Consider the following 20,210-nt stretch of genomic DNA (forward strand, 5'->3'; position numbering starts at 1 on the left):
TCTCATGTTCCGTTAAATTCATGGTTAGTTGGAGTTTGGCTCGTTTTGATTAATAAACACCCGTAATATGGTACCTTGCTTGGATTCTACTTCAACAGGTGTCAGCGGGATTCGGAGAGAAGCCCAAAGTAGGGCAGCTCCGCAGGTCGATCCATAATTAAAAAAAATCAGAAACCTTTTTCCCAGGTCCCAACTTGTACGACCCATCATCATCGTCTCATGCTCCGCTGCTGGCCCAACCCTCCTCGCTGGCTGCGAGGCGAGGAAGAAGGGTAGGCTAGAAAAGATTTAGATATCAGAAAGAGACGCGCCGCTATTTATCGAATGATAATAACAATAATAATAGTAGAAGCTTCCTCAGAAGGAGGAGGAGAAGAAGAGACATCTTCCATTTCGCTCCGCCCGATTCAATTCGGCGAGCCAGAGATCTCTGATCCCAGGTACGCCTTTCGATCTGTCAACCCTTCCGCTTCGATCCTTCGCCGCTGGGCCCGGCAATCTCGGATTGGCTGATGATGGGGCCGTCGCTGCAGGTTTCGGTGAGGATTCGGAGCGACCATTTGGCCTCGTGGGGTTGGTGGAAGGAAGGGAGGGGATATTGAGATTTGAGGAGAATTGGAGAAGGGGAGAAGGTAGATACATAGATGGCGTCGGGGAAGATGGAAGGTCCTTCGGCGCCTGCCGTCCGTCGGGATCCCTACGAGGTGCTGTGCGTTTCGAGGGATTCGTCGGATCAGGAGATCAAGTCCGCCTACAGGAAGCTTGCTCTCAAGTAAGCCGTCCCCCCTTCTTTTCTTTCTGAATTTTTTTAATGATCAGTCGATATGCAAGGGTGTTCATGTTTTATATGTGGGTTTATGACTCATTTTTGATCTTCCCCACTAGCTTGTTTTAGGAAGAGTGATTGGAAAAATATAATTTGTAATGAGTTATTAACAAGTTCAGAAAACGAATCCTATTGAAAGATTGAACGGAAAAGGGAAGGAGAATACTAAAATAAGTATCGTACAAATCATATGCAAATTAAAGATTGAGACAAACTATTAAAGAAAGTTACTTGGTATTGGTGTTAATGGGATGCACTGAAGGGAGACTTTGACTCTTTGCCGTGAGAATTCATGGCCCTTTTAAATAGCTTTTAAGTTGATGTTGATATTGGTCCCTCCACCAGTTGAATCCCAAGGTTATGGATTCAAAAGATTGGTAGAAGAAGGAAGAAGTAGAAAGATGGAGTGGAATGGAAAAAAGAGTTGAAATTCGTACAAGAAAGAAAACAATTGGAGTCGACCCAGCAAAATAAGATATCTATTTTTTAGCATAAATCTTATATGAGCCAATTTTACCAGCCCTAAGGTCACAAATTAATCTAGGCTCTTGATCAGCATAAGTGAAATACTAAGCTCGTGATATAAATCATACTAATGCTATCCTAATATACCACTACCATCATTTAAACCTTTACCTATCCAATACGAGGTTAGAAATGCTATCCTCATAAAAACCTAGTTAATTTTACTGTGGTTTACTTTAGGTTTAATGCTTTATCTTAGTTTAAATATATTCTGGGTTTATTGAAGGCTTGGAATTGAAAGACTATATTGAACAAATTAGTTACACATTTTAACATGAAGGATTGACTGACTTAGTGAGTTGGTTAGGTCCAATGGTTGTTGGACCATTTGATCATCTATGTTGTTTTACTTGCACAGCATTCCCTTGGGATGTATAGGATGATCAGCATGCTGGCATGGGCTTTGCTCTTCTACATATCTTGCACATCCCATGCTGCAGTCATTCATTAATAATGAGCTGGATGGTTAAATGGTTTAACAAATATCAGACATAGCCCAGTTCTAAAATTCTAGCACTGTGCAAATCTCATCAAATGTTGAGAAGCTTTTAGTACAACTTATGTTTATCTATGCTAAATAAAAAAATTAGATAATGAGATCTACAGCATAATACTTTATGATAATTATTGATGAGCTGCTTTCTAAGCCTGGGGAGTCATCTAGAGATTGCTTGCAATCTCAAGTGCATGTTACTAGGATTTCAAATATCACCAGAATGGGATGCTATGAAGGGTTACCATACCATTCCAGTAGGTTCCCATCACCGATACATGGTATTTTGGTACAAGATGTAGTCTCATTCCATGTGTCAGCATTTGATACCAAAGTTATTAAAGGCGCAAGGCACACCAAGGCACAAAGGGTGCCAAGAGCCTAGGCGTAAGGCGCAAGATGCAAGCGCACGCCTGAGCAAGGCGAGGTGCACATTTATTGAAAATAAGATGAAATATACATATTATGTAAAATTATATATTTTCAAACTACAATCAAAATATCATTAATATTATAATGCAAACTCAAAGTTTCAACATAAAACACGTAGCATACGAACATTCAAGCAAAATATTTTTCATAATAAGCACACAACAATAAAATAAAAATCACACTAACACAAGTATATAACTAAGTAGTCTAAAATTCTAATTAATCTCGCAATAAACAAGCAGCAGTTGTACTCTTCTAGTAGTCCTCCTCATCATCATCGATGATAAGATCATCTTCTTCTTCTTCATCAGACTTGTGATCTCCAATGTCTTGCTTTTCTTCTGAGTCCTCTAACTCCTCATCTGTAAGTTCTGATCTTGATGCTCTAGACCTTGAGAGTAAAGTCTCCCCTCTTGATGAAGAAGCATTCGCACTAATTTTTGTGCGATATGTAGGCTCATCAACTCTAGCAGTCCTAGTAACAGCATCCCAAGTCAAATTATCATCATCATACAAACATCATCATCAATATCTCCATCCATTCTTCCCACCAACCACTCATTACTATCATCAATGTCCTTCAAAGAAATAGGGTCAACGGTATCACACCTATTATATTGGCACCTCAAGGCTCTATTATATTTCGCAAATACCAAATCATTCAAGCATTGTTGAGCAAGTCTATTCCTCTTTTTGCTATGAAGTTGCAAGAATTTAAAAAAAAATTATTTGATAATATAACTACATCCAATTTAGAACATCTTAAAGCTATCACACATAATAATAATAGAGTTACTTAGTACTTACATGTGAAAACACACTCCAATTTCTTTCACAACCGCTAGTACTACAAGTGAGGCTAAGAACTCTTACTGCAAACTTTTGCAAGTTTGGAGTTGAAGATCCATATGTAACCCACTACTCAGTTGTTGATTAAACAAGTATCAAAGTGCTTTTAGATTACAAATATAAACGAGCGTACAACTAAATTTATAAAGCAAAATAAACTAATTTATTTATCCGGTGATTTTGTCTTCCTTTGCCTAACAGCCACGGGTATTCCAAAAAAGTCTTGAGCATTTCTATACTTATTCAGCTCATCTGTAATCTTATCTTGCACTTCAACACTTAGAACTAGCCTTTGTATACACTTGTATAGGCCATCCATCATCTCTTCATCTTGCTCAATATTGGAGTTTTCATAAAAGAATTCAGGGTTCAAATAATGGCCAGCTGCGTGCAAAGGACGATGTAGTTGAGATTTCCATCGAGCATCAATAATTTTAAAGATCTCCTTGTGCCTCTCTTCTCTACCACTGAAAGACTTGGTAATAGTTTCTTTTGCCCTATCCATAGCCTCATAGATATATCCTATAAGAGGTTTTTTCTCCCCATCCACCAATCAAAGGACACGAACAAGAGGGTCAAACAACTTAAGGATATAAAAATTGTTAGTCCAAAATATAGGCATCAAAACAGTACTAACTGCTTTCTTGACAGCTGACTCTTTTGCCCAAGGTTTGGAGTTCCACTCTTCAGAATTGAACATCTTCCTCAAGTTGTTCTTCTGATTATGTATTGATTGAAGAGCGATGAAGGCAGTTACAAATCTAGTTTTAGTTGGCCTAAGTAGCTTTCTTTGCCCTGTGAAACTCCTCATGAAGTTCATAATGCCCGTTTTGCTATAGATGTACCCATTCAATATAAGATGTACCCTCTTCAAAGTTTTTTTAATTGCTGGAATTTCAGCAATATCCTCCAACATCAAGTCAATACAATGGACAGCACATGGTGATCAATATAAATTTGGCCTCTTTGCCTCCAACAATCTTTCTGTTCAAAATTCAGAAATTTGAATATTAAATTACAATTGTACTAAATAATTTTTTAAAACTTAAAGATGAAAAAGTTTACTCAAATTGAATTCTATCTGCAGCTACATAATTAGAAGCATTGTCGATCACCACTTGAATGAATTTGCTTCTCCAATTTGCTCAACCATGTTATCAAGCAATTTGAATAAGAGATTTTCACTCTTCACAGTATGGAAAGCATCAACAGATTTGATGAATACCAATCCTTTAAGATAGTTCACTAGAAAGTTGATTATATCCTTCTTTACAATCTCATTCTTCCAACCATCTGACATAATCGGGCATCCATACCTTGCCCACTCTTCTTGGTGGCCCTTCATCAAATCTCTAGTATACTTAACTTCTTTTTTTAACAAAGGGATCTAACCTCATGATAACTTGGAGGTTTCATGCCAGGACCAAATTGTTCAATTCCTTCAATTGCAATAGCAAAGCTTGGATAATTCACAGCATTAAATGGAATGCCGGCATCATACATCCACCTAACCAACTTTCTACAAGCCGTCTCTTAATTCTTTTTTGCAAACTTTGTTGATAGTAGTTTGCTTCCCTTTGCCTTCTTTTCTACTTTGAACAACCATTTCTGCATCAGGAGTAAAATACAAATCTGTAGGATCCTTCTCTCTTGGTTTCTTTGAGCTAGGTGCCTTGCTACTAGCCATAGAACTTCCGCTTGTACCGTCACTTCTTTTACTACGAGGACCAACCACCTGAATTTCATCTTCTTTATCAATACCATAGTCTTCTACATCATTAAAATCAGGCAACAAATTACTTTGTTTCTTTTCCTCCGCTTTTCTTAATATATAATCTTTAATCTCTTCACAAATATGTGGTGGACATTTTTGGCAACCTCTAGCATTTCGAAATCCTCCAACTATATGCTGTTTTGCCCGACAAATCCCTCCTTTAGTCATTTTTTCAAAAAAATTACAAATAATATCATTTTTATTTTTGCCTGTTGGGTCAGCCAAATGTGCATACTTCCACGCCGGATCTTTTTTAGATGATCCATGGCTTTCGGAATCCATTTTAACCTCCTAAAATAGGTGCCTAACAATGATAACAAAAACAGCCTCCAAAAAAAAAACAAAATTCTATTGCATACACTGTGGGTTATATGACCAAAAAAGAAAAGGAAGAATGTAACAAAAAAAAAAAAATTGCTGTGTCATAAAATCGGATGAACAACCCAAAAAAAAAGTTACCTGTAGACTAGTAAAAAAAAATACTATAAATGAAAAGAAAGGGAATGTTACTGTAGATGAATAGAAAATGACAAAAAAAAGTTTTCTGTATACTGATTAAGAAAATACTGTAGATAAAAAAAGGGAACATTATGGTTGATGAATAGTAAAGAACATTCTCGAAAGTCCGAACAATAGGGAACATCGGCCAAAAAAAAAGGGGATTGGTAAAGACTAAAGAGGTCGGTCGCGGCGAAAGAAGAAGGAAAGAAGAAAAAAGAAGAGAAAGATTGCAGGAACGATAAGAACGTTGCCCCCTCCCCCCAAAAAAAAGGAACAGGGACCGTGGGTCTTCAATTGGCGAAAGAAGAGAAAGAAGAAGGAAAGAAGAAAATAAAGAAAATACCCAATGGGTGGGGTCGTCGGTTGGTGGCCGTGGGTCTTCGCTCGGCGACTGTGGGCCTCGATTGCGTCAATCAACGAATGGATCCTCTTCTCCTGCGGTTGAGGTAGTGCTTCGATAGCTATGGGTCTTCGATTGGCGACCGTGGGTCCTGGCGAGTGGGCTCTCTTCTCCGGCGGTTGGGGCGGTGCTCTAATGGATGTGGATCTTCGATCGGCGACCATGACTGGGTTTCACTCTTTTTTTTTTCCTTCTTTGCGTGTGTCTGACTTCCCAAAACGTCGCCCTATTTTCCTCCTGAGACTAACAGCCACCGTCTCAGGCGCGCCTTTGGAGTTTAGGTTAGGCGCGCACCTCAAGCGCCTAAGCGATGCCTCAGCTACCTCACCTTGCCTAAGGGGATAAGAGTCGCAGAGACCCTCACCTCGAGCCTCTTGCGTCTCAGGCACGCCTTTAATAACCTTGCCTAATACCATACCATTCTGGCAAAAAAAAACAGCATGCGGTCTGATTCTGGTATTTGAAACCTTGATATATATTAGGAAACAAATCTATTTGGCTTTTAGGTTGACCTTTCTAGGTTGAGTCTTTGTTTAACTGAGATAAGCCTCAGCTGAGTAGTGCTAAAGTCTTATACAATAATGGAATTTTGCTGATGTATTTTTTTTTAAAAAAAAAATTAGAGAACCTATGATAAACAGATCCAACAGAGCACTGCTATATAAAGCAGTTTATACAGTCATATGTGTATATGACTCCTAGACATTTTGCATTGATTTTGTTCTGTCTCAATATGTTCCTGGAGTGCATAATGGTTGTTGATTTTGCTGGACAATCCTAGGCATCCTCCTTATGCAGATTGGGCAGTATGCTGGCCAATTGGAGAAACGTGAGACACGGGGGGCCCTTTGTCCAAATACATTCACGGTCTATAATGTCCCAATGTTTTGAAAACCGGGGTTCCCTTTTTTTCCTATTAACCTGTAGCCCTACCTATTGTTGCTTTAAGTAGCACTAGCACATAGAGACTAGAGGAGTTGGTAGGAGAATCCAAAAGTTTATATTCTTCAGTGAAGAGATAGAATTACATATACTACAGGAAATTCATTACTTGCACTAATTTTAGATCAAGTGTTGGAGTTCACTTGAATCAATAGGGTTATATGCACACAAGACTGGACTTGGCCCTCTAACTTATAGGGTAATTATGGAAAAGGGAAAAATTAAATTTTCTGTGTAGAAGTTGTGAGAAGCAAATTTAGCAATTTCTCTTTTATTATATAGTTTGTCCTTTTAAGGAGTGAATAACAATGAAGGAATTTTCTCTTAAAAGAAACAACAATGATCTATGATCCCAAATAGGTAGGACTTGTTGGTAAGGCTTATGAGTTGTGGTTACTTTTCTCTTATAGGCCATCATTCATGTGATTGTGAACGAATTTGTTGTTTATATTATACTTGTATATTGGGGATTCTCATATTGATTATGTAAAAGTTCCACACTCACATGATGTCACTTCATCTTACATCTTAGCATTTTCTATGTCAGTTATGATATACAATTATCATTTTGTTGGATATATTTACAAATCTGGCAGTTAATGATTGATAGAAAAATATTTTGTGCATCTCAGATTAAAATAACCATGATCCTGACATAAACAGATATCACCCAGACAAGAATGCCAGCAACCCTGAAGCTTCAGAACTTTTCAAAGAAGTTGCATATTCCTATAGCATCTTATCAGATCCAGAGAAAAGAAGGCAATATGATACTGCTGGCTTTGAGGTGAATGCCCTTGTGACAATTGAATTTCACAAAACTGCAATATTAGCATGGATGGTTATTGTGATCGGCAATATCTACTTATGTATCATAAATGCTGTGAACCAATTGTTGTTTCTATGGTAATGGTATCAGTTCCATCTGATTAATTTTATTTGTTTATTTCAGCTAGCTCAAATTCTTTTTTATTTATTTTATTTTTGACATGTTCCACTAACTGAATATCAGCTATGAAGATGTCCTGTTTCCTTTGTATCTTCTTTAAAAAAATAAGGTCGTTGACTTAATCTTTTAGGGCCCATTCTTTTGCAGGTAAAAGATTTGCCTGAGAATCCATACTTTCTTGAATAAATATTTCTCGGGCAATATTTAGATAGGAAAATAATTTACCTATGTTCTTTTACACATAGAAAAGTGGCTTCGGAATTCATTATCCATATTCTTTTACATTTCTACTTTCTTGGATAAGTTGATAAAATTTATCTATATTTCCCATGATATCCCTTATGCTTTTTAGATTTGACTAAGTTATTAAGTATTGAATGATGGAGACATTGAAAATGAGGATGGACATTTTAGGTATAGTATTAAATGCCTACTTTACTGTCTGATGGGAAAATGATTTAGCTACCCTCTAGATGGGTAAAACTTGCCCCCATTTTATGGATAAATATTGCTCGTGATAAAGTAACTTATCCATCTTGAAAAGTGTGGTAATATGGGTAAGTTTATCAATGAAAAAATTGACCAACTTTCCCATGGTATTTATCCACAAAAGAACGACCCCTTAATGAAGTAATTATTATGCAATAGTAAGGCATTTATTTTTTTGTGATCCATGTGTGATGTTGCCTCACTCATTTTAAAAGCGCAATAAGCTTCAAATTTCTAAATCTGCTGTTTAAAGTCAACAGAAGAAATTGATTCAGATCTAAACTCAGATCTGAAACAGTGGTGATCTGTTGTTTAACAGCACATCTTAGTATAGGAAGAGAGGGAATAGCATGAGAGAGGAGTAGAGGACAGAGCAGAAGAATCGGAAAGCAACAAGAAAGGACAAAAGAGTATCCTGCAGCCGTTTATTCAATAATTTTTTTCACATAGAAAAACTTTAATAATCCTCTTCTCGGCTGTAGATCCTTTTAAATAGCCTCGAAGAAACACCTTTCATGACCCTACCAGGTCTCAGTAAAATAGAAGTAAAGGAAAGATGACAAAAAAAAAAGAGTCGACCAGAAAACCCTAATTAAAGGCCCACATTACCAACAAAATAACCCTGATATCCAATGGATACGGTTCACAGTACTGTAGCCTGAACAGTACATTTTTTACCCAAAAAAGAAAAAGAAAAGAATACAGTTTCTTTGGAACCACCCCCACCCCCACCCCCACCCCCACCCCAAACAGAAAAACAAAGAAAAGAAAAAGCTGAAAACAATACCTAATAAATTGAGGCAAAGAAAATTTTAATGGATAAATATGCATGGCTATTTAGTTTATTCTCAGGCAATTGGTTTTGTAAAATTAAATTGAGCATTAGAAAGGGGATTGGAACATTAAAATGCTGATGGAACAGCATGATTGGTTTCATATAAAAGTATGTAATTCTTAATGAACTTCTCTAGGCAAAATGCATATTAAGCTGCATCAGTTGCTAAATTCATATCTATGATATGCCTCTGATCCATATTTTTCAAAACCTTGACACAAACTCATAAGATCTGCTCGAATTAGATTCGGTTGTCCAACTCCTTAACTCAGAGCTGAACCGGTCCAACTGGGGTTTAAGAAAAAGAACTGCAACTGAACTGATCTCTGTTAAAACCTTAACCAACTTGACTCAATGAGGTTGGTTCAGTTTGTTTCTCCGGTTGACTTGGAACGATATGCATCCTACGCCATAAGGACTCAATCCTGATAACCAAGTCTAACATAGACCATTGGTTTGAAACTTTGAATTATTTTATTCTGACCCATAAACTTAAGAAGATTAGTTGGTCAAGACAAGTTCCTTCTCTCATTGAGGCAGATTTATAGTTTAGCTAAAACAAGTATGTAGTCTCCAGGTATGATCCTAGAAGGCTATGATTGTAATTATACCTGAAAATAGGGAAAAAAAATCTAAAATTAAATTTTAGACTAGAGACTCATCTAATCCTAAAACTATGCTACATAGGAACAACAAAGTGGTTGGCAGTAACTTTCAATAAAATTTATAAGCCAGGTCATATGATGGGAAAAACTCTGGAGTCCAATATCTGAGTGGATTGTTGAACAGGAAGAGAGAGAGAGAGAGAGAGAGAGAGAGAGTCAATGAATCATGTTGTAATGGTTTTATGGTAGTACTGTGGATTGTTCACCAATCTATGCCATGCATTCTGGAGGGAAGGTAGGGGGAACTGAAGCAGACACCCAGTAAGCAGTAGATGTAGTGCCTGACAAAACTAACATCTGGCTGCGGGTGAGGTCAGTAACTCCACTCCTCAAATGTGACTAATGCATCAACAACAGTCGCATAAGTTTTCCAGCATCAATTGAACATTTGAATGGATGGTCAACGTTAGGAGGCTGTGCACTGTGGACAGCCAAAATAGTAGGTTCATAACATGTGAACTTAAGCTTCTTCAGTCATCATCATAACTCATAAGTACAGGCAGCATCTACACTTGGTAAGAGGATGGTTGGAGGGGCTTTTATAATCTCCAAGGACATGTTCAATGAGGTGCCCAAGGTAACCAATCAACAGCCAAAATAGTAGGTTCATAACATGTGAACTTAAGCTTCTTCAGTCATCATCATAACTCATAAGTACAGGCAGCATCTACACTTGGTAAGAGGATGGTTGGAGGGGCTTTTATAATCTCCAAGGACATGTTCAATGAGGTGCCCAAGGTAATCAATCATGTAGACAATGGAGACTGGATTCATAATGGTTATGGGCAGATAACTACTGCACTGACATATGCTTCAGATGGTGCAGGGCACATGGCACTTTGTCCCAAGGCAGTGGTGACAAGGCACAATGTCACAAGGACATTATTTGAGGGAAATCTTCAATGAACAAGCGCGAGCATGTCAAACTCAGTGATTGTATGTGAATGATTTCGATTGTCCTAGCCTACCTTTTTGAAGTTTCTTTTGCTTGATGCATTAGATGATCAATAGAGATATTTTTTTCAGAAAACCTGTAATCAAGTTATGTGATTTTGTTGTTTAGTGTATTTTTTATGCTTCCCCGGTTCCCTCAATGCAGTTTTTCATTTGATTCTGGAGCCACAAGCCACTGTTGAACATTTTGATCCTATTCTGGTGGATACTTGAAAGATTGTTATGGTGTGACTTGTGCATGTGATTTCACTCAGGCTTTAGAAAGTGATGGCATGGATATGGAGATTGACCTGTCCAACCTTGGGACTGTCAATACGATGTTTGCAGCACTCTTCAGGTGATTGTTAAGTTATAAGATCTGCTTGAGTTTTCATGTAGGCCTGTATCTGATTCTTTCGCATCATTAGCAAGCTGGGAGTTCCTATCAAGACTACAGTTTCTGCTACTGTTCTTGAAGAAGCTCTAAATGGAACAGTGACAGTTAGACCCCTTCCTATTGGAACATCTGTCAACGGAAAGGTGCTTCATCTGCTGATATTTCTCTTGGGATGAAGGTTTTTTTTGGTTGGATCCTTTTTTTAAACCTTTTTCATTCATATGCAGGTTGATAAACAATGTGCTCATTTTTTTGGTGTGACAATTAATGATGAACAAGCCCAGGCAGGCATAGTTATTAGAGTTACATCAGCTGCACAAAGTAAATTCAAGGTACATAGAGACCACAAACAATTTGTCTTCTGTATGCTGTTAAAGAATTACGGGAGTCCTATCTTTTTGTTTCTTTTTCTTATCCTTGTCTGCTGTGATCTTTTTTAATACACTAATTTCTACTCTTTTGCAGACTTGCCTTTTTTTCTTTTTTTAACCTGATATTGTGTTTGTTATTGTGACAGCTTCTTTACTTTGAACAAGAAGCAAATGGAGGTTATGGATTAGCTTTACAGGTGATTATACTTCTTATAGCTATTGAGTATTTGTTCTTAAAATTTTTCATGATTATAAAACATGACAATATGATTCTTGGAAAGATTTGCATCTTGTATTATGCTTTCTTTTCTAGGTAAAACTATCCCAGGAAGCAATGACAATCTAACCTCTATCATCAGTCATGTTATTTTATTTGCTAATGCTATTGTTTTGGAAATTTCATGAAAAGTGTTCCCCTTTATAAGTAATTTTGGTTGGACCAAGCGAGTTCTTGCTTTTGTGGGCCTGGGCCCAGATTTTCCAGCCTGAGCTAGATTTGGTTCAGATGCAAGCTGCCTTTACCCAATGATTAAAGTACTCATGTATTATATGTATGGTGCGTACCAAGTTGACATTTTATGATGGCAAACAAAATTGGTCTATGTTGGGGATGAAAAATAAGGACTAAAATAGCTTGCCCATTGGGAATCTTTTTACAAACCTCTTTATCTTTTTATGCTAGCCTATGCTCAGTAATGGGATAATACGGCATCACACATATATGATGATAGCCCTAGATTGACATGGGCACGTTACACATGAATAACCATCCTTAGCTCAAGCCTATCATAGGAGAATCTCAAAACTTGTCTTTATATGATGTGATATGATCTGACATAACATAGTATAATATAATAAATACAATATAATATAGCAATATATAATATATAGTATTATGTTAATATATCATTATAATATAATACAATATAATATAAATAATGCATTATTATATCTTGGCTAACAAAATGCTGTTGTTTCTTAATCTAGACGAGAAAAGATCTTGTAAATTATCTAATCACAAAATTTCACCAAATTGTGGAATCACAGCTACTTGTCAAATACTCCTTGAGTCAAGTCATGTTTGGACATGCCAAAAACTGGGATCTAACTTGACCACTCTTCTCCTTTCCTCTTATCTTCCCAATTCTTCTTCTTCTCTCTCTTTCTCCCTCTTTCTTTCATCTCCTGTTTTCCTCCTCTTCCCATATCCCTCTCCCATCTTTCTATTTCATTGTTGGAGGATCTAGCTTTTTTGCCCATCTACTTACAAGTCCCCCTAGCCAATTGCAAGGTGCTTGTTGATCAGAACCCATAGCTCTCATGGTGTCCTTTACCAACTATGTTACATGGTACGTGCATTAGGTGTGAGTGTGTGTGTGAGCATCAGATAGAAAATGTATGGCCTAGTGCACAAGGCTCTTGCCACTGTGGGGCAGTAAAGGGTCAGATATATGCAGCCCTATCTCCACATATAGAGAGGCTGTTTTTGTGTTTTGAACTTATGACACTTTGGTTACGATGGAGCAACCTTACTGTTACACCAAGGCTCAGCCTATGTGTGAGAATTAGATCCATTCGATATTTAAGATTTTCTTCTTACAGAGACATTTCCAAGTGTTATATTAATGCTCATGTTTAAGTGTCAGATATGGGTACTTTAGACAAAATTGAAGGGTCCAGTTATAGGCTACCAATATCTCCTGTACTATTTAGCTCCTTGTTCTCTTTTCTGACTCTCTCTCTCCCCTCATGACATGGTTCAAATTTAGGCCAAAGTTTCTAATGGTCAGGGTGATTTAGGTTTCTGCTTTCAAGCCTAAGCTAGATCTGGGCTTTTTTTTTTTTTTGCTGAACACTAAGATGGGACTTCTTGAGTAGAGACAAATAGAAATGATAAATCTCCACAAGATTGTGATTTGATGTTCATTTCAGATTAAAATTCGTATTTAAATATGAAAATAAAATACATTTGGTGTGTAGAAACTTAGTTTGAATTCATGATCTTTGGGGATCATATGTGCATTTTGGAGGCCAAAACCAAGTCCTTGATCAGAAATCCATCCAAAAGAAGCATAGAGGAGAATGTGAATATGGAAGAAAAAGATACTGCAATATTTATCTGATTCACCTTTGCTGTCTTGAATATGTCCTTGTCCTAATATATAAGTTGTAGAAACCTAAATCCTAGGAAAACAGCATGCCTAGATTTAATCTAAGCATTGATCTAACTAAATTAACCCAAGCATGTAAATCAGATTTTACTTGTAGAAAAAGAATAAGAAAAGACTTACATACCTTAATCTCAACTTAGCTCTTTTAGGTCACGATTGCTTGGTCAAAATTAGCCCATTTGGTTTATCAAACATATCCAAACGGTGGATTTCATTGAGGTTGTTATGATTGAAGGTTCAAATCTTGAGGTGTAACTGTTGTAGTTGATAAAGAAATATCAATAATAAGAAATCTTATGATCTGGAGCATATCTGAAAATGTATTATGACCCATAATTCTTAAATAAAATCCATTTTATGGAATTTAATATTCCCTATTATACAAAATACTATCCCTTCAGCAATACAAAAGCAGCAACCAACGTAGTGCTGATGTTGCATCAAGAATTACTAGATCTGAAAGCTACTTCAATACATGGAATCCTTTTTCTTTCAAAAGGCAGTATATGCTTTATCATTCGCTTTGAAAGGATTCTATTAAAATGAAGTGAGCTGCAAATCTCAGCAAGTAAACTTCTAGCATGGTCAAAAGAATTTAAGTACTCATTGAAAACAAATGAATTTTAAAATTTAAGATGCAAATCAGATTACTGTCAGAAAGTTCAAAGTAAATGTTTTATCGGTAATACTTTATAAAAAAAATGCCATTAGTCAATGTCTAATAATAAATGAGATACTGCAAATGACCAAAACACATCTTGAAATTCAGAAAACTCTAATCTTTCACATGATTTCATATTTTCTTTAAATGTTTACTCTTACCAGCACGGCCAATAAATTTTCACCGCTAACAAAGACGAGACCACATCAATAAACTGGATGATGCTGCATTAACGTTTGAGGTCCACATATAAGACTCGACCTATATTTACGACCTATCTAGAGATCCACATAAATCTCCAACAACAATTCAAATGATGCCAAATATACTACCTGGCTAGAGGTCGGTATGTAACCTTCAAGTTTGATATTACTTTTCAGAGTGGGAAGAGTTTCACAATTGCTACATGGAACATACATTAGAAAGCTACTATGAAGATAAATAGATGTAGAATAGGTTCTAATAATCTTGTGTCAAAACATACGTGAGTTCAAAAAATGTCAAAAAAAAAAAAAAACAACTCATGATCTCATAATTTCCAATGGGGATCAAAAAAAATTTCAAACCAACATAGAAACCAAATTTGTAAAGAATAAATCTTGTTCTTTGCAACTAATAACGGATTTCAAAGTCTAGAACAACTTTAAAAACTGAATCCAATCTTAAAGTTCAGAAATTCAAATGAAACGCTGAGTTTGGAGAATAATCTTGTGGTTCCAAACTTTAAAAATGACATAGATGAGCTTTGAATAGTCACAAAATTCAAGACAGAAAAAGCTTGATATTTGAAAATTGACTCAGATTTTGGAGTTTCAAAACAATACCTAGGTTTTGGATTGATTGCAAAGTTAATAAAATATAAAACATGATTTAAATTCATGATGATTGATAATTTGTACCTATAAAAGGGCCATAAAGTTTGAAAAAACTATATAATTTTGAATTTTTAGAACAAAACATAGACTTGAGATGGACTATAAGATTCATAAACACAAAACTTAAATTTGAGGAACATGGAAATATTAGTGCATAATGCAAATGAAACCCATGGCCCGTTATCCAAGTTCCATTCTGCTGCTCCTCCACCCTGTGTGTGTGTGGCCTATTTATCCTTCCTTTCCTTAACCTCACTTAACTTTACAGCTTCTCTGTACAGGCAAAATAGGTCAGTGAACCTAGGTAGGTTGGTTTTTTTAGTTTCAATAAAAAAAACTCAAATTTCAAATTTTGAGAAATAAAAAATTTAATTTTTCAGTTTTAGTAAAATATCCAGATTTTTGGGATTGGGACAGAGTAGCAATTTTAAATGCTAAGGTTTTTCTCAAGACTTAAAATCTCGTAAATTTTATTATACCTAAACATTGCTAAAATCTAAAGGCTAGTAGAAAAGTCAATATCTAATATCTTAATCTTCAAAGCATTTCACTTAAAATAATGCTAAAGAATGCTAACTTAGTGGAAAATAATTCTTATTTAGATGTTATCGACAGACATACACATACACGCACTTCACTTAAAATAATGCTAAAGAATGCTAACTTAGTGGAAAATAATTCTTATTTAGATGTTATCGACAGACATACACATACACGCACATTCTTTAATCATGTTGGCTTTATTGTGGAGGAACTCCAAAATCATCTACAGTTTATCTTAACCAGATGCCTGGAAACCATGCTGCAGCCTTAAAGAAATTAAAATTGAAACTTAGTCTAAAAGTAGGATGAAAATGAAAATTTCCCTAAAGAATTCATCTAACTATAAGTTAGCAACTAACTATCTTGCTTGTGCCATCACCGGCTAGAAGTGACCCAACTCAAGTTTGGGATGTCAACAACTGCATATGCAGTTCAAACCAATGGTCTCAAATGGAAATAATATCATTGTTGGCCACTTTGTCTCTTCTATCCAGCTTGCAATCTTTGTGACAAATTTTAGATTCATTAATCATTACTTTGAAAAGGGAAAACCAAATCGAATGACTGTTGGGAATGATCAATTTAAATCAAACATAACTGTTGAACAGATACAAGCTACCCAAATTTGAATTTTTACTAACTATATATGTAACTATGTGATCATTCATCGTATAGTCCATACGTAAAGTAATCAGTATTATCCATGATAATGAAATGATCATCTAATAGTCAATGGAACCTGCATAGGTTGCCAAATGTATGTTTGTCACTTAGTAGGTTTTGGTGAGACTACCATATAGTTTATTGACAAGGTAAATGTTAATAAATTGTTAAAAATGTTCATACATGTATGAACATTAAAATGCTGTATGGTGAAAAGTATATTTATGCTATTTATATGGAAGTTACTATTTGTACTATTGATATAGAAGTTACCACTATGCACTTAATAGAAGAAAGCACCGAAACAGTAAGATTTTTTTTCCTTAGGGAGAATTATCTTCTTTGAGCGGGTTTTATGTTTTTTGCTTTAGTTGTTAATTGTATTAGCATCCTCATCACCTTGTTGACCATAATTGATGCATGAGGACCGTCATTGGAATTTATGCAGTCTTTTTAGAGTTGGGTAATGTATTTGCTGTCAGACTTTCAGTTTTATTTTTGGATCTGTTTAGTTCATGACAGATTGAATTCATCAGTTCTATGGAAACATATTGTCTTTTTGCAATACTGGTTATTGATTCATGTTGTAAGTTTGGAATTTTGATGGTATTCTATAACAGCAACAGTATACAATGGGGTCACTACAGATGTAAACATTTCATGTTACTTTGTTGCATTCAAAGATGATATTGCTGCATTTGACTTGTATCATAGTTAATATAATATACACAGCTTTCTTTTTTTCATTCAGGAGGATAGTGAGAAGACTGGCAAGGGAACATCTGCTGGAATGTACTTTTTACATTTTCAAGTTTACCGTATGGATTCAACAGTGAATGCGGTATGGAGCTGTCACCTTAAATTATTAGGAAATCATTTTCTCATGGTTATAAGCAATATGGGATTAATGGTTATATTTATCCATTGATGCAGTTAGCTATGGCCAAAGATCCTGAGGCTGCTTTTTTCAAAAGATTGGAAGGTTTGCAACCTTGTGAAGTGTCTGAATTGAAACCTGGCACTCATATTTTTGCAGTTTATGGTCTGTATTTCCAGACATCCTTTCTTTTATATTTCATTTCAAAATTTATGAAAAAGTTTACTTTTATATTTGACTTCTTCTATTTCTTTCAGGTGATAATTTTTTTAAACCAGCCACCTATACCATTGAGGCTATATGTGCAAGATCATATGAAGATACAACCCAGAAACTCAAGGAGATTGAGGCTCAAATTTTGTCCAAGAGAAATGATCTGCACCAGTTTGAAACAGAATATAGAAAAGTAGGAAGTTACATTTTTTTTTTCTGTTATCAGATGGAGCAGAAGATGACCCTTCTAACCACCTTTGTATTGTTGTGCAGGCTTTGGCACGTTTTCAGGAAGTGACAAACAGATATAGCCAAGAAAAGCAATCTGTAAGCATCAATGTTATTGGTAGTATTTGTTGTTATATGAGATGGTTTCTGTAAATGCTATTTAATGGTGCCAATGTCCTGGTGCTAATAGACTACCCACTTTTGGTCATAATATAATTCAGAAGTAGGACAGCCTTTCTTATAGTGCCGAAGTGCTTACGTGCTTTTGTTAGTCAACAATTTAATTAAATTTGATTGTGATCATCGGAGAAGGGTATTTTCCTTTCCTTTACTCTTCTATGACTTTATTAAGTCTTTCCTCTGTTCTCGCTGCTGCCAACTGTGGATGTTCCTCTTCTCTTCATGCTGCATCCTTATTCTCATTATTTCTCCTCTATTTTAAAGGTAAGGATTGTCATATTCATGTATTTTTTGTGAAAATAGAATTTGAGTCCTCTCCATTCATGTGTTCTGTTATCCTCCAAAGACTTGATGCTATTCTTGGTTGAATATTCACCACTAGAGATTGTGTACAGGATGTATATTCAAACTCTACAGTAAGCCACAAACCAATACATATTTCTTGTTTTTCCCCTGAACCTCAAACTCAGACTGGAAAACAATGTGGACTTGTTTTTCAACTGTGAAGCTATGTTACTCCATCATTGTTAGCTTTTTGTAAGCTTTCATGCTGCTTCCATTCATGTTATTTTGGTTGCCTCACTCTTTTTGTTAGCCTTAAAATACATTCGAGAGCCTAATCTTATTGAGGTCTTTAATTTTTGTTGCTCGTCTGGATACCTATTTCATGAGGTTTCTCAAATGATTTAACACTAATGTTTAACCTTGGAGGCAATTCTCTTGCAATTCCTTTAAGCTACTTGTTGCTTTTCTCACCATACGCTCGTGCTTTTATCCTCATCTGCTTACCCTTTTTATAGCTTCGACCCTCTGTATTGTCCAAATATCTTGCTCCATAGTCCACTGAACATCGCAGGCATATTAGTGGATCAAATTTTCCTCATAAAGCCAAGTAAAAAGAAAATCATACTTTTTGGAAGTACTGTCCACTTCATCAAACTTGCTGTGGTATCAGTTTAAATTGCCATCAAAATCTCTTTTCCCGTACATGGTAAATCCCTGTTTGACTAAATAATCTAATATATGTTGCTTCTTGGTGTTCTATTTTCCCAAGTTGCATATCCTAATTTTTGACCCTCATCCTCAGTGTCTTTGCCATGATGTCAATTTTGCATCGAACCCATTATTGTTTCAAGAAGATACACCAAGTCACCTGTGGATATAGGAAGTCATTGACCCAGAGTTGACCCTTGATGTAAGCCATCCATGAATTAAGCAGTTGTCTTGACATGGCTACTGGTATTAACAACAGTTAAAATACTTGTATCCATGAAGATGTCTTGACATGGCTGCTGGGACTAACAACTGTTAAAATACTTGTATCCATTTACCTTCAGATCATGTCAGATAGTTCTTTGGTGTATCTTAAAAGTTAATGAATCTCATATAAGTCACACTATTACAAAAGAATAATTGTGCTGTTTTATTTTGTTATTGTCCTTTGGAAATCCTAATTTCTAGGTGAGTGTGAAGCGTGACTGTTTGGTGTCATCCTACTGCATCAAATGACCTTACTCATTTTATGTTAACCTATATCGCATTAATCCTTGCCCTTGGTGACTCACTTCGGGGCGTTTCCAATTTTTTTGCAGGTTGATGAGCTGCTGAAACAAAGAGACAGTATCCACTCCTCATTTACAACTGTAAGAACTGTTGTTAATGCCAGTGGAAGTGCTAGTGGCCGCAGCAAATATTCCAATGAAGAGGTCAGATCTGAGAGCCCAGCCGAGGATGGAAGCATTGATGGGAAAGATAAATCTCACAAAAAGAAATGGTTTAATCTCAATCTTAACCGATCCGATAAGAAGGCTTGAACATTGGCAGTCCAGGATGACATGGAAGAGATTTAAGGTGTTCGTTAGTGGCACTGTGTCACCCTTTCGTTGTCTTCTCCTATATGTAACATTCCCCTGTCAAAATCTAGAAGGTTTTCCATGTACCAGTTCTCAATTATTTTCTCTGCGCTCTGCTAGTATTGCAAGTTTTGCTCTCACATATTGTTTGCTGGCCAGTGTATTCTTTTTGTCATCATTGAATCAGCTCCCAATTATATTGTTTCGCTGTATGCATATCCAGCAAGTTAATGAGAGGTTGATCATTTGTTTTTGGTGAAAAAGCTTAAAGAATATAAATCAGAGGTTGTGACCTATTGATAGGGTTAGAAAGGGAGGTTACGGAGCCCAATTTACAGCCCATTCTAAGCTGTTGGGGTTGAGTCGTGAGACACCTGTATTGGATTGTAGTCTCATACTTCGTTGAGAGGACTGGCATCGTGAAATTTTTGAAGGATCCTCGTATTGTTCTTTCGTGCGTGTTTAAAACCTGCCATCTCAGTTTTTTGTTTTAATTGTTTCTTATGTGTCTCTTGCTATTAGAAAAGATAGAGGTTGGACATTTCAGAATCCTTTTCTTGCCATT

At 36.1% G+C, this 20,210-nt stretch overlaps 1 protein-coding gene and 1 pseudogene across 4 annotated transcripts; one reads left to right on the forward strand and one right to left on the reverse strand.

The window, feature by feature from the left end:
* The first annotated feature begins 104 nt into the window (after nucleotides 1-104).
* Nucleotides 105-19,861, forward strand: LOC105045365 (chaperone protein dnaJ 15). Of its 4 annotated transcripts, none has more exons than XM_010923625.2 (12): nucleotides 105-440; nucleotides 534-772; nucleotides 7,406-7,529; nucleotides 10,889-10,971; nucleotides 11,042-11,153; nucleotides 11,238-11,342; nucleotides 11,528-11,578; nucleotides 17,046-17,135; nucleotides 17,228-17,336; nucleotides 17,429-17,577; nucleotides 17,658-17,711; nucleotides 19,385-19,861. In XM_010923625.2, exons 2-12 carry the CDS (start codon nucleotides 645-647, stop codon nucleotides 19,604-19,606), a joined length of 1,227 nt encoding a protein of 408 aa, XP_010921927.1. In that variant the 5' UTR covers nucleotides 105-440; nucleotides 534-644; the 3' UTR covers nucleotides 19,607-19,861. The 4 variants fall into 4 exon arrangements, with proteins under 4 accessions (XP_010921927.1, XP_073108591.1, XP_073108590.1 ...); XM_073252490.1 differs by lacking the exons at nucleotides 105-440; nucleotides 534-772; nucleotides 7,406-7,529 and adding exons at nucleotides 7,542-10,257; nucleotides 10,341-10,418; nucleotides 10,498-10,616; XM_073252489.1 differs by lacking the exons at nucleotides 105-440; nucleotides 534-772; nucleotides 7,406-7,529 and adding exons at nucleotides 7,542-10,418; nucleotides 10,507-10,616.
* LOC140855607 (uncharacterized) lies at nucleotides 2,532-4,628 on the reverse strand (annotated as a pseudogene).
* Nucleotides 19,862-20,210: the final 349 nt, after the last annotated feature.

This window comes from Elaeis guineensis, chromosome 2 (genome assembly GCF_000442705.2).
Source record: "Elaeis guineensis isolate ETL-2024a chromosome 2, EG11, whole genome shotgun sequence".
NCBI classification, from domain to species: Eukaryota; Viridiplantae; Streptophyta; class Magnoliopsida; order Arecales; family Arecaceae; genus Elaeis; species Elaeis guineensis.